Source organism: Chelonoidis abingdonii, chromosome 18 (assembly GCF_003597395.2).
Source record: "Chelonoidis abingdonii isolate Lonesome George chromosome 18, CheloAbing_2.0, whole genome shotgun sequence".
In the NCBI taxonomy this organism is placed as follows: Eukaryota; Metazoa; Chordata; order Testudines; family Testudinidae; genus Chelonoidis; species Chelonoidis abingdonii.
The window spans coordinates 18,837,523-18,853,001 of record NC_133786.1 but is presented as its reverse complement, the minus strand read 5'-3'; the positions used below and the strand labels follow the sequence as shown (position 1 = coordinate 18,853,001).

The 15,479-nt window shown below is 49.3% G+C and overlaps 1 protein-coding gene across 2 annotated transcripts in view; it reads left to right on the top strand.

Moving 5' to 3' along the window:
- The first annotated feature begins 611 nt into the window (after window positions 1-611).
- DSCAML1 (DS cell adhesion molecule like 1) overlaps window positions 612-15,479 on the top strand; it is a 323,770-nt gene continuing 308,902 nt past the window's right edge. The window contains exons 1-2 of one of the 2 annotated variants that reach the window (XM_075073503.1): window positions 612-784; window positions 10,152-10,469. In XM_075073503.1, coding sequence (XP_074929604.1) covers window positions 742-784; window positions 10,152-10,469 — 361 coding nt within the window. In that variant the 5' untranslated portion in view covers window positions 612-741. The remainder of the gene's footprint in view (window positions 785-10,151; window positions 10,470-15,479) is intronic. The other variant, XM_075073502.1, reaches the window with a different exon arrangement.

Sequence of the window (15,479 nt, the reverse complement as noted above, 5' to 3'; positions counted from 1 at the left end):
GCAAAACCAACTTACCTTCATGGGGCATAACCCCCCTCCAACAAGCTGTATCTTGCCCCTCTCTATTTTATATATATACTCTGTAGCTTCCTATGCATGCTTAACTTTACACCTGTGGGCAGTCCCAGCCAAGGGGTGTGGGGTATCTTATGAGCCTCCTCTTCAAGTGTGCACATGCACTTTGGAGTGACCTGACTGGTGCTGCCAGATCTGGGAGAGGAAGGATGAATGTGTGTGCACAGGTGCTAAGCCCTGTCCCTGTGCAAGCTGGCCCGAGGCATTAGTGCAAGCAGGTGTCTCTGCAAGCAGGTGTGAAAGGCTGGTCTGTACAATTAGAGCCAGAGAGCTGAGTGTCTTTTCCTTTAATAAAGGAGCCTGTGTGTGTGTGTGCGCAAATGACAAGATTTTATACGTGATCACGTCCCCTACCGCACAGAGATTGAATCTGGAAAATGTCCCCCCCGGTTCAGATACAATAGATAATATATCCACACTGGCAACTGCAAAGGGCCAGGCTGCTCCCCCCAACGCATGCTGAGTGTGGGCGGGGAGTACACAGGCAGCCCTGCCCACCCTCCGGCTGATACTAGCTAGGGAGAAGGGGAAGGAGGAGCTGCTGGGAGCTCAGCTGTGAGCATCTGAACCTGGATAGTGCTGGGCAAGGCAGGAGCACGGCACGTCGGGGCGCAGCGCTGCAAGGAACTGCACTACATCCCCGAGAAAATAGGTGCTCTTTATGGCATGTGGCTGGTAACTTTTTTCCTGCTGTACTCTTTGCAGAAAGGTATGTCCCTTCCGGGGGGGGGGTGTTACTCCGTGGCCAGCGGGCTCTAGTCCTGCGCCTTGCGTGGTTTGTAAAAGGGACCGGCTCCCGGGGGGCTGGGGGCGAAGGGCCAGGCTGGCCCTGGCCGGGCCGAGGGGTGTCTGCGCCCAGCCCACTGCTCTTGCCAGTCAGCGCTGCTGGCCGCGGGGGCCAGTGCGTGTCCCGCAGCAGAGCCCTCGATGCCCTGCTCTCGCGGCTGTCCGAGCTGCAACCCCCCAGCCGGGGGATGTGCGGGGCCGAGCCCCGACGGCTGGTGGCAGGGGGTGATGCCGGGGGCCGGGCAGCAGCGCGGGGTTGGGTCTCTGGGGCGGGGCAGCGCCCCACGGGGCTCGGAGTTTCGGGCTCTGGCATAGTGGGTCTGTGAGCCCCCCCCCTCCCCCGGAGGAAGCGGAGCCGGTTCTGAGCCTGCCCTGGGCTGCTGCCTTTAACCGCTTCGGGTCGCTGGTGTGTGCGGGGGGAGGTCAGGAGGAACCCACTGTTGAGCTCGATACCGCCCGAGGTCCCGTCCAGCCGCGATCCTCTCTGATGGGTTGGTCGGGGGGGCTGTGCAGCGTCCTCCCCAGGGTCAGCTCCGACTTTCCCACCGGTGGGGGGGGCATCCCAGCCCTGCTGCGACGCCCTGGATTAACTGAACAGTTAATGATTGTGACGGTGCAATTGCACCGGGCAGGAGACGGGGGGGCGGGGGCAGGACGCGGCTCGCCAGCGGAAGTGCCCAGGGGGCTGGCTGGGTCTCTGGGCTCAGGTTGCCATGGGGCTAATCAAGGTCGGGGATAGGCAAGCCCAGACCTGCAGCCCCCGCCCCCCTCCCGGGGTAGGACAGGGTCTGGCCGGACGGGATGCTAAACCCAGGGCTGTGGGCTGGCTGGTAGCGCTGCATTTGTAAAGCCCCCCCGGCTGATCGCGGGGGAGGGTCTCTTTGGAAGGGGGTCGTTGCAAATAAAGAAACCCCCTCGAGACGTCTGCCCGCGGCTGGGCGGGGGAGGGTGTTTGAAACCCGCTGGCAGGGGGCCCTGCCCGCTCCCTTCTGCCACCCTCTTCCCCCGGGGGCAGGCGGCGGGGGCGCCTTCTCTTCGGATGGAACCTGCTGCAGAGCCCCGTGTGGCTACGGTACCGCTGGGCTCCATTAACATGGATCTGGGCTTTCGATTCGGAGCGAGGGTGACGCCGCTACTTCTGTCTTAAGGACAAAATCAAAGCCCAGGAGCCCCAACTTGGAGTTTGCTTGCGGAGCCTTTTTAATGGGGGCAGCGGATCCTTGCAATGGGAGCTCCGAGCTGATAATTAGCGATATTAACTCTTTGCAGCCGCTGAAATCCTCTGGCGGGGGAGAAATGAAAAAGCCCCATTCCCCACACAGCTCTCCAGCCCCACAGAAGCGCCTTAATTACATGAATATTAAAATGTTTTCTATACCTACTCAGCCTCTCTTTGTGCAGGCAAGATTGCAAAGGCTGAAGCTTGTAGCAGGACTTTTTAAAAGCTTTGTTCTGCTGTCCTTACTTCCCAAAGACTATTTACAGCAATATTCTAATCTCATAAAACAACTCAATCCGGAGATGCTTTTAAATCCCATCCTCTCTTCTAGGAATGCTACATTAATGTAACCCACTGGTTTGATCCTTCAGACTGGGGGAAAAAATGACTGTGAAGTAAGTGTGTCAAGGAGACACAACACTTGATTAACGGTAAATTGGGGATTGCTAGTGTCATCCAAATCTGTATGTGGGGTGCGCTAAACTGAGGTCCCCAACTATAGATGCAGTTGAAAAGGAAAGACATCTGCTTGTACCATTGGTGGTGAAATTACAATCCATTTGTTATAATATTTCAATGGTGTTAGCTAAAAAAGCTCCCCTGTTCTGATTTGATAGGGATTTTTGTGTTTTATTTTTGTAGTAACTTACCTTTTAATTTATTATCTGGTCCACGGATGTAGTAACAAACGACCATGTTATGTAAAATGAGCTATTTTCAGCTTATAAAACATTTTCTCTAATAATCGCTTTCATCATATGAAAACAGCAAGAGGCAATCTTAGGAAATAGGTAGCGGTAGTGGGCTGCATCCTTAAATACCATTGTTATTGTATATTAAATATTAGTATAATTAACATATTTACTGAGGTTTAATGGTGCATCCTGTGTGGTTATGATAGTCAATTATGAAATAGTTGTATTAAAGCCAGAATAAATCTGTATTTGGGAGCTTTAGAAAAAATTGCTGTTGTTGGACCTGCTGTACTGAACATGGAAGCGTCTGCTTTGCCTAGATTTGCATGTTTCCTATGTAAAAAGGAAAAACCAAAACAAATAACCCTCCGAGGCACTAAAAGTCTCTTTTTCCCCCAACATCGAAAATAATAAATCCAACGCAGCCTGTTAATATTTGTGTACGTTTTCAGCCCCAGCCCCTCAGCGAAGAGTCTGTGCTACAGAGCTCTCTCTTCTGAGAAGAGCAAATTAAAAGCCTCCATTAGCACTACACCTTATGGCCTCATTATTTTTTTTTCTCTTTTCAGTTCAAGAGAGATTTTATTTTTAAGAGTCTCTGTGCTGAAAGTGTTAAAGTGGAACAATTCCAGGGAGAGGACAGTAACACAATGGAAGTTTCATTATAATAGGATAAAAAATTGAATTGCTTAATGCATGATAAACCTTTCAGATACTTAATTCTTCTAGGTATCAAAGCACAACCATTTAATACATTTCTGCTGTAGAACAAGAGCTCAATTAGAAACAAAAAGCAAATAAACATTTGACCCTAGGGACCACTAAAGTTTAGAAATCCCTCAGTAGGCTGTAGTAGTTTGTTGATTTTTTTTTAGTCTATAAAATAAAAATAGGTAGTTAGCAAGCGGAGTTCAGCGAAAGAGGGCTTAATGGTTGATTATACAAATTAAAGAGCAGCCATAACAATGAGAGGGAGGGCGATGTGAATTGGAAGCTGTATGCTCCTCCTGATCATACAGCTTCCAATTCACAAGTCAAAATCTTGATATACTTAAACTGGGGGAATAATTTCCCTGTATGATTTTGCTGGAGTTCTCTGCCTGCTGATTTGTGATGTTGGCATTTTGTGTACGCTGTGTTCAAATATTAGAAGCAGTGAAATATGTTGCTTCCATTTTTTAATCTTCTCCCCCCCCATGCCCCCCAGTGTGGTAGGTGCTCATTTATCTTGGAAATGAAACGTGGAATCCATGAAGTCCCTGGAGGTAGAGCTTGCAGTAGTGAAGTCCTGGCAGTGCCCAGTGTCATCATTTTACGACACCAGGGCCATGATGGCAGCTTGCTAAGAGACCAGTATCTGCGCCTTGCTGAGGTATAAAGCTCTGTGTGTCGTAAATGAAGAATCAACACATGCAGCCCTAAGATTTTCTGGTACTTGTATTCTTCAGAAGGGAATAGCAATCACACCTTGTCAGTTTGCCCGTGCTAGGAGCCTTTGTCCTCACCCAGCTTGCAGAGGTTGGCAGTGGGTTGTGAATTTAGGAATCCACTGGCCATGCCTTGAGCACCCACAAGACACCATATGTGTCCAGTGTGGTGCCCTCCTTTCTGCCCATGTGGCACTGAGGTGCACCTGCCTCGTTTGAACCAGCTGCTGAGCTCAGTGTGAGAATCAAATTGAAAGTCTCTTTGTGGAAAGAATTCTCCTGACATGGAAGCATGTGAGTTTTGAGCTGTATGTTGGATAATGTGAATTCAGCAGACTCTGAAATAGGCAGGCTGTTACGTGCAACTTGCTGGGAGAGAATGAAGCACAAATGTATGTGGTTATTTCAGGAGACTGAAGTACTCTGCTGGTGACTTTACATGGTGGTTAGTTAAGACTCACAATTTTATGCACCTTGAAACCAAAATTCTAAGTACCTATTTTTTTTTTCTTGTAAAGAGTCTTTCCCCAGATTCTTAAATTAAAAATAATCCCTCAATGCCCCCTATAGCATTGCAAACATCCCTTGCTGACTAAGCTGTATCAAATATCTAGAAACCCAGTTCCTTGACCTTTGCTCATCTGCTGACCAGACCAGGAATTACATTTTGAAAGGCCTGTGGGAACCGAAGATAGCCAACGTTCATTCTAGTGCACTGGGGAAAAGGACACAACTGAGTGGATTTCAGTACTCCCCTCTGCCTGTTCAGTCTATTGATTCACCTTGTGGTTTATTTCTTACACCTTTTGGGGCGTGTGAGGGAAATTGCCCTCTCTGCTTGTAGAAGCATGCAGGCTTAGGGCTAATGAAAGTCATGGCCTGCTGGCCCCGGAACAGAGCCTAGCAGCTGATGTGCTTGCTCCTCTGATGTACCACAGTCCAGACCTTAGTCCAGTCCTGAGCCTCCCTTGATGGGACACATGAAATGTGTGTTGGCTCAGTGATGTCACTAAATATCCGGTGGAGACTCAGGTGAAACTTGCCAGAGTTGCTGCATACATGATGTAAGCAGAACTTGAAATCAGGTCTCCAGAGTTGAAAGGCTGGTGTATTCACCCCCATTCTGGCTCAGCGTATTCCCTTTGTCTAGTTCTGCGTGTCCCCCTTGCAATACCCTGGTGTAGAGGGAGGAGGTGTAGGATTGCATTTCAAGCTCCTCTTTGGTTAGGTTTGCCTTGCAGAGGTAGGGTACCAGGTAATGTGCATGTCTTTGGAGAGTTGTTGTGTTTTCTGTGCAGGGATTTAGGGTGTGCTCGTTTTATCAGAACTTGGGGTATGTGCTCTGTCTGGTTTGAGGGTGTGCAAATGGCACCTGCAGCAAAGACTGCAGTGACTGTGACCTCTCAGCGATCTGGAAGATGGAAGTTGAGTCTGCTCTGCCTCTGTGCTGATTTGGGCTGTGAGTCCAGCATCAGATCTCACCTCTGGGTGCCACTGGAACTAGGATTTGGAGTTCAGTGGGTGGTGCTCTTTCCTCCTAAGGGGTGCACAAGGTCTCAGCACGATGGGGGGCGTTGTGATGTTGGAGGGTCCTGACGACTTTTAGTTAATGTTTCCATACTATCCTGCTACTCCAGGTGCATTTGGAATCATTGCACTTTACCCACTACATTCCTCTTGCATTGTGGCCTGGACTCCATATTCTTTCACTTTCTGTCCTAAACTCCTACTTAAGGCTCCTGCGTGCATCTCATTGCAGAATATGCAGAAGTGTGTAGCTTGTGTGAAGTGCCCTGGGAGGAAAGATGCTGTGGAAATGGGGTGTTAGTGACCACCATCTCTCTGAGCTCTTGGGTCACATGTAGTGGGAAAAGCCAACGCCTTGGGCCTGAAAGCCACATACACACTGCATTAAGCATTGAAAACTGCCCCGTTTTTGATGAATGCACATGCTGAAAACTTCAGTTTGTGCAGTTTCTTGGGGAGTACTCAAGTCTAAACTTCAGGTGGCTCAGTGATAGGGTTGGGGTGAATTTATGGTCACTCTGGCTTGGCTTCTCATTAGGTGGAAAGCACTCATTTACTCTAACGCATCTTTCTGTGGTGCCGAGAGTGGCTCTGCTTCTAAAGAGAGTGCAGTTCCAAGAGTCCAGCGAACAAGACTAGTAAATATTGCTAAGGGATGATAACAAAATGATTCATTTTTCCCAGCTGAGATGGAGATATTAATATTTCAATACCCTAGGTTGTAATTTACTGTGATTTAAGAAGATTGTACAGTGATAACTCAAAATAGATGCTCCTCAGTGCTAGCTAGGCACGGTCCATCCACATTTTAGTCCACCTGTGCATCTCTCATCCAGCAGAGTTCAGGTCTCCAGCAGTCAGTACAATGCCCCTGGCAGTGACATATTGTCTCCCAGTAGGAAACTGTTCCATTTTCACCACGCCCACCCCAGGGTTTGTGGTCTGTATAAATTAAAGCCCTCGATATTTAGGTTAGGGTCAACGCATGTGACCAGATGCCAGCAGCAATTTCTAGTTTAAAAATATTGCAGTGCTATTTCTAAATTTTTAATCTCTCTGTGATTTGGAGACAGTTTTTTGAAACATGGGATTAGGATGGTGCTCAATGTTAAATGGTAAAGGAGATTATATGGATTTAACTCTATGCGTCTGTCACATAACTACTACCAATCCCATAACTTCCATTTTCTATTAAAAATCCATTTTCCCCTTTGACGTGAAAAAGCTTTACTGGTAATCTGAATTTCTCTCTTTATTTATGAGGTATTTTTCCATTCTTCCCCCTCACCCCCTCTGTGTATCCAGCATGCAAGAGTGATGTCTGCAGAGAAAATTATTCTCTAGCAGGATGATATCTGATCATTGCATCGTACAGCTGGCAACATGTCCTGCAAATTGTGGCTTCCATTCAAGTAGGGATACTCACCTGGGGGTCAGCACTGTTGATTCTGCCTGCTCTTGGACAGAGCAAGTGGAATGCTCATGAGGACTAGCGGGGAGCCCTGCTACAATAGTGCAATGAGGGGCGCTGAGAAAAGGGATGGGATGTGAAGAAGTTCCTATAATTCCCCCTTTTCTCTCACACAGCTAAAAGGCCCCTCTAGGATTCCAGGGGGGGCTGTGGGGTGCGGGGATAGATGAAATGGGAGAGGGACTGTAGCATGGATCAGAATTGCAGAGAGCTACAGAAGATTTATGGTTCTAGGTCCTTGCATGACACATGTAGCTACACAGCAGAAAGGATGTCTACTTTCTGTGTGCTCTACCTTTAAAGCGAGAGCAGTCTCCATGCCATCTTGTGTTTCAGGGCACATGCAGAATGTTACCACAATGGTAGCACACAGATGCTTTCTCTTTGCTTGTTTTCCTTCATCTGATTGTCAGTGCATATTTTCCTCTCGTGTATGGGCAAGATGAGTGTCAAGAAGAGCAGAAATGCTGATTCATCACAACAAACCAGCTGTAAGACATTATTTATATCTTGATTGCTCCTCGGAGCCCCTGTTGTAGGCCAGGGCCCACTGTGCTAGACTCTGTACCGCCACAGAACAAAAAGATGCCCCCTGCCCAAAAGAGATTAGATGTCACGACATGAGTGTTCAGTGGCACTGTGCTACTGAGAGCCCAAGTAGCTTTTCAAAGGCCATCAGAGGATCAGCTATAGATAGTCTTATCCTGAGTTTGTCACAAGTCTCCTAGCACTTGTCAGCCCAATGAGAAAAAATAGATAAATGTCTTTGTCCCTTTCGGTCTGCTCATGGACTCACAGGGAGAGGAGGGGCATGAAGTTCTTTACCTGTAAATCTGTTGTTTAATTAGCAGTAACATTCCTAATCAGTTCATCCTTGATCCCTACCAGTTTGTAGCCACAAAACTGACTACAGCATCCTTGACTTGGGCCAGTAGAACTCTGGGTAGTTGGAGAAAGGAAATGTTGTCATCGTAGCTGATGTTCCTGCTCAAAACATGGAGAGGAATAAGAAACAGGCTGTTCAATGGGTGCTGAGAGAGACTGAGATTATATTTCCCTCTCCAAAAGGATTAAATAAGAGGGGGAATTGTTTAGTGGGTAGAGTAGAGGGCTCCTTGGTTGTATTCCCAGCTCAGTGAAAGAGCATGTTCTGGTGGTTACAGCAGGAGACTAGAGCCAGGACTCCTTGGTTCTTCCCTTCCTGGGTTTCCTCTGATTCACTAAGACCCCATGGGCACTTTGCTTCACTGTGCCTCAGTTTCCCCAGCTCTATAAAACAAGAATACTTAACTCAAGTGCCAAGATGTCTAATCTTCTGTGGAGTTGCTCTGATAAGTTCTCTACAAGTGTAGTTGCATTGTTGTTGTTGTCACTGTGAGGGAGACTTGCACATTAAAGATTCTGTTGTGTAAAGTAAAATAACACTCCAGGATTGGTCTTCCCCCTGTCAGCTCAGGAAAGCCTGAGCCAGCTGGTGACGTGACGCTTACCCATGGCAAGGAGCGTGGTTCCAAACACCCATCCTGATGAAAACACAAATTTTACTTTTTCAGTGGAGTCTGGTGCTGATGCTCTCATCACGGCTTTGTGATCTGATGTGAGTTGCTCTGGCCAATAACGCTTTAATGGCCTTTTCTCAAATGAGCAGTCATGAAGCGTTCTCCCTGGAGGGGCAGCTAAAAGCTAAGCTAAGAATATTAATACAGATGAGAGTCTTTTCCCTTCTTCCCCTCTTCTCCATCCCCCCTAAAGTTGAAGAATTTGAGGTGATGAAGGGTCCCCTGTGACTCATTCTAAACCAGTGGTAGAGTAGTTATTTGCTTATTGGCCCTGCTATAGCACAAGCAGAGGGATTGTGCTCTCCGTCAGAGCTATTCATACCCTGACACCAATCACTGCTTTCTATATTAGCGTCCTTTTGCCTACGTAAAAGTAGTGCCCTTAAAAAATCGGTTCTAAGCAACTTGGCACCTTGATGGCAAACTTGTCCCCTCTCCTTCCAGGTTTGAGGCGTCAGTGGGAAGGAGTCAGAGTGGAGCAGCTGGAAGGAGGAGCTGGGAGGGAAAGGCCTTTCTGCCTGCACTGGAGGAGGAGAAAGGTTGAGGGAGACTTTCCTCCTCTTCCAGGCCTTGGCTGCAGTTTGTGAGACCTGGCTGTGAAGAGCTGCTCTCTTGGAGACTGGCAAAGCCCCATTGCTCTCACATGGCTTCCTGTCACACAACCATCCCCACGCTTTAGAGTTCTGCCTGACTGTTTCTGGGGCCCACTGTCTGAGGAGACTTCTCAGGAAGTGTCCAATGGTCCATGGCCACCTCTTCCCTCCCTAACTCAGCTAGCCCAGGAGGAGGGGGAGGGGGAGGGGGCGGACAGGTGACTTACCTGTGGGGAGGCTCACACAAGGGCATCCTGGGAAACATAGCTTGCATTAGTCGTAGGTGTCCTAGCGATTTTGGGAAACTGCTGTCCTCTGAAAGGGCTGGGATTTCCAAGGCATCCCCTCAGCCCTGGACCAGCTGCTGAGGAGAGGTGAGAAGTACCTGGCCACTGTGTTCATGCACCAATCTACCCACTCCCTTTGGGGCTGTTTGCTACTGCCTGAGAAGGCTCCCAGGCAGGGCCAGCTCCAGGCACCAGTGCAGCAAGCAGGTGCTTGGGGCGGCCAACTGAGAGGGGCGACACATCCGGGTCTTTGGCAGCAATTGAGCAGCGGGTCCCTCAGTCCCTCTCGGAGGGAAGGACCTGCTGCCAAATTGTTGTTGAAGAAGAAAGCGGCGGTGGTAAAGCTACCGCTGAAGTGCTGCCAATCGTGGCTTTTTTTGCCGCTTGGGGCAGCAAAAACGCTGGAGCTGGCCTTGCTCCTGGGACATGCCAATGGGAAGCCGTTGCTCTGCAAGCAAGAGGAGTTGGATGTTTGCAGTAACTCCCTGCTGTTGGCTCTGGTCTCTCCACAGCACACACTGAAGATGTTGGAACCAGTCTCTACTTTGTGAACGACTCTATCCAGCAGGTGACCTTCTCCAGCACAGTCGGGGTGGTGATCCCCTGCCCTGCAGCAGGGTCACCCAGCGCCGCCCTTCGCTGGTACCTCGCCACAGGGGACGACATCTATGATGTACCGCACATCCGGCATGTCCATGCCAATGGGACTTTGCAACTCTACCCCTTCTCGCCATCAGCCTTCAATAGCTTTATCCACGACAATGACTACTTCTGTACCGCGGAGAACTCGGCAGGCAAAATCAGGAGCCCCAATATCCGCGTTAAAGCAGGTAGGGCCCTGGGCGGGGCCGGGTCTTGGAGGTGGTGGTGGGATGCTGGTGGGTTCTCTGGCATTCTGTGTTTGTGACCATTTGTGTGTCCCGACTGATTATCTCCAGTGCCATGGAATTGCCTAAGGTGGCTGATATGGTGAGCTCACTTCATCAATTAACCATCATCAGGGCTCGCTGGTGATTAGGGCTGGAACTCAGGGTGCTTGCATCTTACTCCTGGTTCCGTTGCTCTCTCTGCATAGCCATGGGCAAGTTACTTCACCTCTGAGTAGATGAATGCCTGTCCTCTGCCAAGCGTGCTGTGCAGATGTGTGTTCACTGAGCCTTGTGGCAGTTGGAGTGCCTCTGGGCAGCCAAGCGCGGCTGTTCTGAGCTTGGAAGGAGACCTGAGGAAGTTCTAGCTGAGAGTGAGCTGTAAATGTAGGGCCTGCTCCTGCCAAGGCTTGGGGTGGAGTGTCTCAGCCTCCAGCGGGCCAGTGCGTACGAGTCAGTGTGTAAATGGGAATAACCGTTCACAGGATCAGGCCTGGAGGCAGTGCAGTGGCCAGCAGTGAGCTCCGGGGGCCTTCTGCCTGTATCTTCAGTTCATGGGTTCTTGTCAGTGGGTTTAGAGCAGTATCTAGCACCTTTTGCCACGTGAGCACCAGTGTCTGCAGAGAGATCAGGTCATAGTAAGGGCCCAAACTGGGCTCTGCCTTGTGTGCCAGCAACCAGAACAGACAATAACTCCATTTTTACCCAGTACCTTTTGTATTGCGTCTGCCTTGCAGCCGTTCACCGTAAAGGTGCCAATAGTGCAGGCCACGGCAGCAGCATCTGGGCTCAGCTTTGGCTCGTGCTCGGTCATGGACGTTAGTCTGTTTACTTGGGAAGTGTATTTGCCAGGGTGCTTGGGTATTGTCTTGGACCATTCCCAAGAAATGGGTGAGAGACCACAGAGTCCTGTGGCTGGGTACAGGAGATCAGGGTTCTAGTCCTGTCTCTTCTGCTAATTCTCTGCATGACCCTGGGCAAGTCACTTAATGTTTCCTGCCTTGCTTCCCATCTGTGATATGAGGATGTTGAGACTTGCCTGTCTCGCAAGAAAAAAAGACTGTGCTAAGAATCTGTCATGTGGGCTCTGTAGCTGGGACGTGGCCCATGGAAAGCACAAGGATTTAGTCTCCTATTAAGAGCTTAGCTTTTCTCCCCAAGTATTGTGCCAAAGAATAGAGCAGACAACCTGGAGTAAAACTTGAACCTGTGACTCTGGGCCTGGAGGAGTGTTTTACTGACTGAGCCTTCCTGACATGATGAATACAGTATTTATGGAGATGTTGTTGTCACTCCTGCAGGAATTGTGCCATGTAGAGCCTGAGAGTGTATAGGCTAAAACGCAGCTGCCATCTGGTTTTGCGTGTTGGCCAGGCCGTGGAACTGGGGCTGTAACTGTCTATTGCAAGAGGATCGATCAATGTCAGTATAGCCAGTAGAAATGAGGGCAAGGTGTTGGACAAACACAAGGCAGAGTGTCAATAATGTTTCAAAAACTGCACCCTACCGAAGCCAAGAACAAACAATAGTTTAGAACACTTGTTGGCAGGGAGAGCTCTGCCGAGTGATTAGCGGGAAAGAGAGCTGAGGGCCATCCCAGTGCTGCAACCTGGGGATGACTCTAGGGAAAGCTGATGGTAACAAGAGAGCATGGGTCTCCAGGACTGATCCCTGTCTGGCGAAGGCCAACCCCCTTCAAATATTAGGAGAGCCAGGCCCTGCCATATCCCACTGGGACAAAAGCCTCAGTTCCATCCACCTGCGAAGACACCCAGAGCAAGGGGGGAGGGGAAGGGTCATGCGGCGTTCCCAGACTAGCTGGCTGGTGCAGCCCAGCCAGCTACAACAGTGGGTCATGGTTCTAATGGTGACATTGCAGCTAGGTAAATGTGGAAGAGTAGATGCAAAAGTTAGTCATTATCTTCCAGGGGCTATGACCCACCTGCAGCAGAACAAGAGGGGATGCTTTATTCGCTGCAATCTTTGAGCCCTTCTGGAGGTGGGATGTGGGTACAGAAATCTTGCATCATGGTGGGGTTAGACTATCTGACCCTTGTGATGCCTGCTAGCTCCCTATGGTTCTGTGATTGCTACCCAGATGTGTGTGTCAGCGATTGAAGTAGCAGGACAACAGACTTGGAGTCCAGAGCTGGGGAGCAATAGAGAGAGCCTGGGGCATCTTCTCTTCAGCCATAGGTCGTTCATGCCACTGAGATCTAGAATTGCTAGACTGCACCAGGCCTATTGTGGAGACCAGATGCTGGATTAGATGGACTAGTGGCCAGAGCCAGATGTTTCAGGGGAAGGTGCAAGAAGCCATGCAGTAGCTAGCAGACATGGGATAATCTGCCCCGTGAAGGTCTCGTCCTGACCCCCATAGTCAGAGATGAACTCCAGCTTAGCAGCATGAGCGTTTATCTTCATTCCCAAACTTCTGTTAGCATCAATTATAGTAACTCCTGGGTAGTCTTTATAATTGTCCAGTCCTTCAGCAGGTTCCACCAAGGGGGGAATCCCCCACCTCATTGACCCCCCCCTTCCTAAACTCCTGCATTGCAGGCTCCAGGCCAATCACCCCAAGACTTCTAAGAAAACCAAAGGAGGAGGAATATAGCCAAGTGCTGCTTTCCAAAGTGATTATAGTAAATTATTGACCAGGCTGAGGAGGGCTAATAGCCCAGGAATGACTTCATTATGTAACCTATTAAAACCAGGGCTGACACAGCGAACAGACTAAAGGGTGTTTTTATTCTAATTCATTATACTGCAAAGTAAACTGGCATGAAACCCCCGCCTGCCCAGAGAGTGAATTATTTACCAGCATTAGCAGTTAAGCTCTAAACCAAAGCAGACGGGAGTGAGCAAGGCGCTGGGGTGTATGTTTAAGGGAGGGGAATGTAAATAAATGTTGTTTGTCAGACGTGTGACATGTTGCAGCTTGTGTCAGCCCAGCTCTGGTGGAGGCTGAGCTTCCCATCTGCGGGGAAGTTTAACTGTGCTGTCTAATGATAGTAATAACACCTAGCGACACTAGGTGGGTGAGGAAATATCTGTGGTTGGACCAACTTCTATCACCTCACCCACCTCTCTAACATCCTGGGACTGACACAGCTACAGCTACACCGGGTACAGCCCGTACCTGGCACTTCTGTACAGCTTCTCAGCCATCCTACAAAGGAGTCATTATCCCTATTCTACAGATGGGATGGGGAAACTGAGGCACGGAAGTGCAGTGGCTTGCCCAAGGTCACCCAGTCTGCCAGTGGCATCCAGGTCTCCTGAATCGCAGTCAATGCTCTGTCCACTAGGCCACACTGTGAAATTGCTCCCAGCAGGGATGGAACCAGTGTGGGCCATGTGGGGCTGCAGAACCAGGTGGTGGGCTCTGTTAGTTGACATGAGGCAGGAAGAGGGGAAGTAGGCAGAGGGTGCTGTTGTAACTGATGATTTCCCAACAGCCAAGATGGGTGGCTGCCTGAGAACAAGAGCAGCTGGCATAACTCTGCTGGCAGCTGCCTCCCTGCTGCAGGACCCCCTCTCCCAGCCCTTTGAGGGTATCCAACATTCCAGCTGTTTGCTTTGCATCAGGCATGGTGGCCACATGGTCCTGCTTCTGCTCTCTAGATGGATAAGCAACACACCTGCGGTCAGGTTTCCTGAGTGAATACTCGCAGCTGGAGTCCAACATTCTTCTCCTGTTTCACCCCCCAACCAAAAAACCCTTCCAACTCTCTAGTAATGACTTAAAATGCACTATTTCTGCAGACACTCCCACCAGGAGCCAGCTGTGCCAGGGTGTTCAAGGGAAGCAAATGCTGAATGGCTGATTCAATTTTGTTGTTGTTCTCTAGGAAGTTTCTAGAGGTGAAAATCCATCTCCTGTCACAGCTGCCTGGCCCTGCAGACCCAGGTTCCTGTTACCTCCCTCTAGACACTGAGGAGAGGTGACATGCCCAGGGTGATGTAGTGAGTCAGTGGCGGGGCTGGAGCCCAGGAGTCCTGACTCCAGCTCCCTGTTCTAAATACTAGACTTACTGCATCCCATGGAGTGACTGCAGGCTGCTGCTGTACAGTGTTGTGGCTTTCATCTCTTGTATGTAGGTGGGCATTGCAAGTCTGAATTGGCTTTCAGCTGCGAGGCCTGGCTGGTAGTCCAGGCCAGTGCCACCCCTTCTCGTTCAGTAGGTACTCATGCTGCCTTCTCTCACGATTCCTCTGGACGTCATTGGGACAGCTCAGTCCATGACAATTAGAATAAGTTTGGCTTTAGGATAGTTGGAGACACTTAGCAAAAATCCCAACTTCTGTTTCTCACGAGTGTGCTTCTGTTCCCACCTGCTTCCCGTATGCTAATCAATTATCCTCTTATTACTGCATCTCGTCTCCAAACACTCTTCTTCTGTAGCCTTGTAATGGCAGTCCCCTGAACCATGTAAAGCAGCAAACACACAGTAAACTGAAATGTAATATTAAAAACCTGAAGATTTTAGAGAAGAGGCACCAGGAATGATTAAAGGTCTGTATAACCTGCCTTCTAGCGAGGAACTTGCAACGCTCAATCTGTTCTTAGTTTGCCCAAGAGAAGGGATCAGGTGAGTTGATCACAGTTCTACAAGTACATGGGGCAGAGATTTCTGATGGAAAATACCTCTTTAATCTAGCAAACACAGACAACACGATCTAATGGCTGCAAGCTGAGACTGGACAAATTCAGACTAGAAACAGTGTGCAATTTTTAACCTTTGGAACAACTTACCCAGGAATGGGCTAGTTAGTCTTTAAATCACTTAGAGTCTTTAAATCAGGAATGGCTGGGTTTTAAAAGGTCCAATCTAGCTCAGGCAGAAGTGAAGGGCTTGATACAGAGATTCCAGTGTAAGATGCTATGTCTCTGCAAAAGCAGGAGGTCCGACTAGGTGATGAGAAGGGACACTTCTCTCCTTTAACCATCTAGGAAGGAGTACGCAGCTCCTG